The sequence below is a fragment of the Hetaerina americana genome, unplaced genomic scaffold (assembly GCF_022747635.1).
Source record: "Hetaerina americana unplaced genomic scaffold, ioHetAmer1.1.p SCAF_4, whole genome shotgun sequence".
Taxonomy (NCBI): Eukaryota; Metazoa; Arthropoda; class Insecta; order Odonata; family Calopterygidae; genus Hetaerina; species Hetaerina americana.
The window spans coordinates 59,004,973-59,011,110 of record NW_027286985.1 but is presented as its reverse complement, the minus strand read 5'-3'; the positions used below and the strand labels follow the sequence as shown (position 1 = coordinate 59,011,110).

General features: G+C 42.9%; 1 protein-coding gene across 5 annotated transcripts in view; it reads right to left on the bottom strand.

Annotated features, from left to right (window-relative positions):
* Positions 1-873: 873 nt before the first annotated feature.
* Positions 874-6,138, bottom strand: part of Glut1 (Glucose transporter 1) — a 391,116-nt gene continuing 385,851 nt past the window's right edge. For all 5 annotated transcript variants that reach the window (XM_071590166.1, XM_071590167.1, XM_071590162.1 and 2 more), the window contains one exon: positions 874-4,180. In XM_071590166.1, coding sequence (XP_071446267.1) covers positions 4,072-4,180 — 109 coding nt within the window. In that variant the 3' untranslated portion in view covers positions 874-4,071. The remainder of the gene's footprint in view (positions 4,181-6,138) is intronic.

Genomic DNA, 6,138 nt, shown 5'->3' with positions numbered 1-6,138 from the left:
TTCTCAATGAGATCCAATGCCCTTCAAAGTGAGGAGCACCAAAACCAACTGTTTTAAAATTAAAACCATTCACTCGGCACACTCCCTCGTTCATAGCACTCACGGGCACACACGTTATCCCCCCCCCCTTCTCGTCCGTTGCAATCCATTCCATAATGTGAAAAATCCCATCCTAAACCCCTTCTTCATCTCCAACACTTGATTCAGTTTAAACCCTGCAACCCTCAGAGGCACCATGAGATGGACTGCAGCGCCAGTGTGAACCAACAGACACACATGCACAAGAACATTCACCCTTCCTTGATAGTGCACGCCACCAAGTAAGCACACACAGGCAATAGCCAATGGGGAAAGAGTGGGGAAGACATGTACAACATGATGATGTGATCCCCCACTAACCACCAAACACACTACCCTCTTGGGTCTTCTCCTTGATCTTCTTTCCCCCTTTTCTTGTCATCCCCTGCCCCTTTATTCCTTTCCTCCCCCCCACCCCCCAGTCACCCACTCACAACGGCGATGACAACCCGGTGAAAGTGCAATCGTGCACGGGCAAAACAATCGGGAGTCTCTTCCGGGCTGGAGGAGAGACGCGCACACGAGACAAAATGGAGATACCTTTTTTTTGAGAGGGCACAAGAAGACAAGACAAGATGGACGGAGAGAGAGTGAGAGGGGGGGAGGAGGGGGAGAGGGAGAGAATTGTGCGTGCTCCCCTCCCCCATCCCCTCTGTCCCTCCTTCCCCATCCCTCCCACCACCCCCCCAACCACCTCCATGCACACTCCACACAATTGCACACCCATAAGCCTCTTACCACACCCCTTTCCCCCAGAACCCCTTCCAACCTCCTCCTGAAAAACCCCTTTGAAAACCCCTCAAATATCTCCTCAACCCTGTCCCACTTCTGGCAGCCCTAACCGAAAAAACATGCCAACATTGTAACACAATCCATTCATTCATCCACCATACTCTGCAAACCCCTACCCCCTCCATCTCCCCTGCAATCACACCCAAATCCATGTCATATATATATGTATATATATATATATATACTCTAACTTTTGATTTTTTTACTACCTAAGTTAACTTCTTGGTGACAACTATTGAAAATTGAGCACCTGAACGTTGGTGACGACGTCAGTTTCACATGTACACAAAATGAAAAATCCACCACATCCTCCGTCCTTTTTTTTCCATAATCTTATATAAGAGAAGGCTCTATTCATCTAAAGGTTATTTACAGAGGCATACATATCTTGCATCCGTCCGGCATTTCTATTAATAGATATAACTCTGATCACATTTAGAAGTCCTGGCAGTGTATATAATTAGAATTAGTCGCGCAGATTATTCTGAACATAACGTTTACAGTACTTTCAAACAAAAAATTTTCAAAGAATTACTTTCACTGCATTCATGATTACACTCATTTTTTGTAACAACTGTGAAACGTGGTCCGTTATAAACTGCACTTAGCTTAAAATTGAGGAACACTTTTAAATTTGAAACTTAAATATTTTTTGGAGTTGATCTTGAAACTAAACAGGAAGCACATTGCTTGGGCTCCATTGTGACAACATTGAAAACCAAATTATCATAAACATTTGGACAGCTTAGGAAATAAAAGATGTAATTTTGAAACAACATGAGTATCATGAAGATTAAAATGAGTCGTGGGATTTGATGTTGCTGTCACATATGTATATGTATTTAGTCTTTGTTAAAAATTGTAAATGCTATTCACAATCCAACAGATGCGAAATAATGGCCTCGGAGATATCTGTCCCCAGTTCATCAAGGTGAATGCCACCTTAAAATTCAATTGGCTAAAGAGACAGGTAAGTGAGCAATTCACAGATACTTGGAAACGCGGGGAACGTATATGTATATATATTTATTTTATATATATATATTATTTATATATTTTATATGTAGGTATCCAACTTGCATGAGAGAGAACTTTATTTTTGAAATGTATTGAAATTACTTGTTCTATCTCGCTCTTCTCCATTCTTATGTGGTTAGAAATTAAGGCATTATGCATGGAGAAAAATTATTTCCCACTATGCCATGTTCAAAGAAGAATTATAACAAAGAGAAAAAACATTATTCATAGTAATTATAAGGACTTCTTTTGTTATGTGCTGAATGTGTCATTTTACTAAAAGCGATAGTTCCAAAGTTGCAAGGGTAACTGTATAGACTGACTACATTTTACAAAAGAAAATCTTCTCAGTACTTTTTGGGCTTTCTTTCTTTGTAGCAAGCTCAAAAAAAATAACAAAGTTGATGGACTCCCAATGAATCTTGGCAATGATGAGATGTTTTCTTAGTAAGCAGTTTCCTTGCAAATAATAAATAGTCGACCTCTGTCTTCCACACAGCTAACTGCTCAATCCAATATAATATATAACTATACTTATACTATGAGGTTGTGTACAATATTTATACGCATTTCAACTGCTTTTTATGTTTGTGGACTGTGTCCCATTTTTCACAATGAACTGCAAGAGAACAGGATTTTGCTCAAGGCATCTTCCTGGACAGGCAACTGCTCTTATTTACCTTTATTTCCTTCAACCAAAAATTAGGAATGGGATCATTTGGATGTAACACCATCAGGTTATATTAGGATAAGAAATAAATTGTTTTGTGTGTCTTTGGTGTGTGTGTGTGTTAGGTGTGTGTATGTATGTTGTGTTTATATGTATCATTTCTCCAGCCTAAACTTCTCTTGATTATTAATGCAAAAAATGATTTCTTCGTTAAAATTTCATTAAATTTGTCAAAACTGCAGAGTCAGTCTCCTGTATCCTTTGCGTCCTTTCGCTTCACCAGCACTTGGCAATTAAAGTGTCGGCAAGAAATGATTTTCAGAGCAATGAAGAACTAACTTGGAGGTATCTTCAAACGCTCGATGGTCGTCGCTCATTTGTGCCTTTCGTTGTGTCATCTCTCGGCTCCAAACAATGGTTGCCTCCCTCCCCTCCCCTTCCCCTAGCAATTTGTTGCTCTTCCTTTGGTGTGACCACAGAGAGGGGTTCCCCACCCCTCCCCCAGTTGTTTGCCTCGTTGATCAATTGAGGGGAAGGGTGAAAAGAAGAAGCCGTATGTCCTCTGTGTGGCATTGCTCATCCCACAGGCACCAGCAGCAGTCAAAGTCACGCTCCCTCCAATGTACACGTGTTCACTTAGCAAACGCACGGGCACAGGCTCTCCACAGAGAATGTAGATCCGCTCTCCCTGGGCAAGGGCAGGCCAAGAGACTCACACTCCGAACAAGAGGGCCAACAAAATAACTCCACAGAGAGGAGAGAGAGAGAGAGAGGAAGAGAGGTGGTCAGTTAATACATTACATGCTGATGTGTATGAATGCACGTTTTCATGCATGAGTGTATGTGTGTGTAACTTTGTATGCTTGTGTATGCACATTTGCGTATGTATACATTAGTGGGAGAGAGAGAGAAATATAAGAGAAAGAGATCACTGGACTGTGAGTCAAGGGGTTGGCATTGATTTGTTCCTTCTCAAAAGGGTTGTTTTGGTGGGTGAAGGGAGGGAGAAAGGATGGGAGAGTTGATGAGGAAAGAGGACAAACATGGTGAGGGTTAGGGGTGGAAATCACACAAGAAGAAAGAAGAGGGGGGAGATGCTGGTTGGGTGGCGAGAGAGACATTGCGCAACATGCTGTTGTGGAGACAGAGACATAGAGAGAGGCCGTTGTCAAGGCAGCAGCGGCAGCAGTGTTCCCGTAGCAGTCGTTGTTTATCACTGTCGCTGCCAGTAGGCACGGGTTCCCCGAGATGGCGCCATCTGGGACCGAGCTGGTCCGCCCGTCGACCTTCTCCAGAGGAGGCCTTGCGTGAGGTAGAGGACGCAGGCCTTCCCTCGCTCCGCAATGAGGCCCATCAGCTGGCCCTCCACGCCCGAGAGCGAAGGGAACGGCCCGTCGTTATGCCGAGGGGGAGGAGGGGTGTGTGGGATGGGGGATGGGTTGAATAATGAGGGAGGGGGAGGTGGGGCAGGGGGTGGGATGGTCGACAGGGGTGCGGCGGACAGGCTGCTGATGTTAAGAAGAATTTCCCAGTGTCAGACAGCGCTGTTGTTGTTCTGTAAGCGCGGCGGGGGTGGGGGCCTGAGAGCTCGGCCGAGCTCTCGTGAAGAGGGCTCGGAGGCAGCTGAAATGATGAGACAAGAGAAGAGGAACCAGGTTGACGCCTTTTTGTGACTTGGGCAATTTTCAATAGGCGCTCAGTGGTGCGTGTGCAAGTGGGTGAGAGTGGGTTGCAGGAAAAAAACGCAAATGAAAACATAGAGTTGGGAGGGTAGAGGGCTATGGTTGGTGGTTGGCAGTCATTGTAGGTGCTCTGTACAAATGCTTGAATGTTCAGAGAATGTGTAGTGGTGAGAGAATCATTTGTGATTTATGGAAAACACTTGGGGTTTACTCTTCGGTTATGGAGATTATTCCTGCAAAACAATATAAGAGTGTCCTTTCCTTGTGTTTCTGTGTTTAAAAAAAATCTAAATCAATATTCATATATATATATATATATATATATATATATATATATATATATATATATATATATATATATATGAATATATGAATTGCCGACCCCGGTGGCGGCGGGGTAACGTCCTCGTCTGCCATTCCAAGGGTCGCGGGTTCGATTCCCGCCTGGGTGTTTCCCTCCATCTAGGGCTTGGGTGTTTGTAAATGTGTGACCATTGTTATCGTTGTTAACAGTTCGATGTAAAGGCCAAAATGCGCTGTTTTCGGACTAATACTGAATAAAATTAAAAAAAAAAAATATATGTGTGTATGGTTGTCCAGGGGGTAGAGCGTTGGATTACTGACTGGAGGGTCCCGGGTTTGATTCCCAAGCAAGTGTTTGGGCAACTGCAGCTCCACCCAAGCCTTGTGATTTTTCGGCTAGCAGATCTTCCTGGGAAACCATCACCAGCACAGGGAAAGGAACTGGCCCCCCTACCCTGATGTGTGTTCCCGACGGCGTGCAGAATTCACACATCACGGTAGGGGGGCCAGTCATGCCAGTCTCTGACATGCACTAGCTATTGTAGGTGCCACTCCTATCAAGAAGTATCACGAATTGAGTCCAAACCAACGCAAAGGTGTCAGGAGGAGAAGGATTGAGTTATGGCCACATGCCCACAATACTAAGGGAAGGCATGTAATGTCCCCAACAAACTCTCATTAGTTATCTATTCATATTTCCATCAGGGGTGTGGGTAGAGTATTCAGCGACTGACCTGGATTCAATTCCCAATCTCTTTGCACACCCTCAGCATTATGCTATGTGATTATTGAGTATTAGTGCTTCCTGGGAAATGACTGGTAGGAGCATAGGGAAAGAAACTGGTCTCATTACCTTAGGTGTGAATTTTATGTGCCAGTGGACTTAGAATGAGATTAATACTATCACCACCTAATAAATCAATTTTGGGGTTTATTAATGTAGTTATCCTTTTGCAAGGGTAAAAAAGAGGGGGAGATCACCACCACAGAAAATGATAATGGAAGCCACTTATCTCTTATGAGGTTAGCTGTATCCCCTGGGACCTTAATTCCCACTTACACGTCACAATCCCATAAAAAGTTTAAAGAACATTTAACTATGCTCACCAGAGATTTTTATCAAAAGTAAATTACTATTCTATAACAAGATGAAACAAATCCATACTCATTCTAAATCCAGAATTCATGTATCCATAATTCCATTACTTAAATCATAACTGATGTATATTATTAGGTGTTTTTTAGCTCTTTGGGAGCAAACTATGACTAAAAAAATTACACCACCTAAGAGAGGAATTAATTAGGTTGGTTATCAGGAGTATTTGAGATGAGGGTCTTAATAAACTCATGTAGGGGGTTATGCTATAGGTATATTTGCTAAGGTAATCACACAAGACCCTGCTGTCATATTGCAGAAAGATTTCAATTGCATATGCCACCAAGTAATTAAGATAAAAATGTATGCATTCTCATTAAAGTTGATTTTTCTTTGCAGTTTGGAGTCACCAAGTGTTTTCCATTAGTAGAGTAGTTTTAACATCAGACAAAAGGGTGTTGGGCGTGCCAATCACATGTGCACAAGGGAATCTGCGAGTG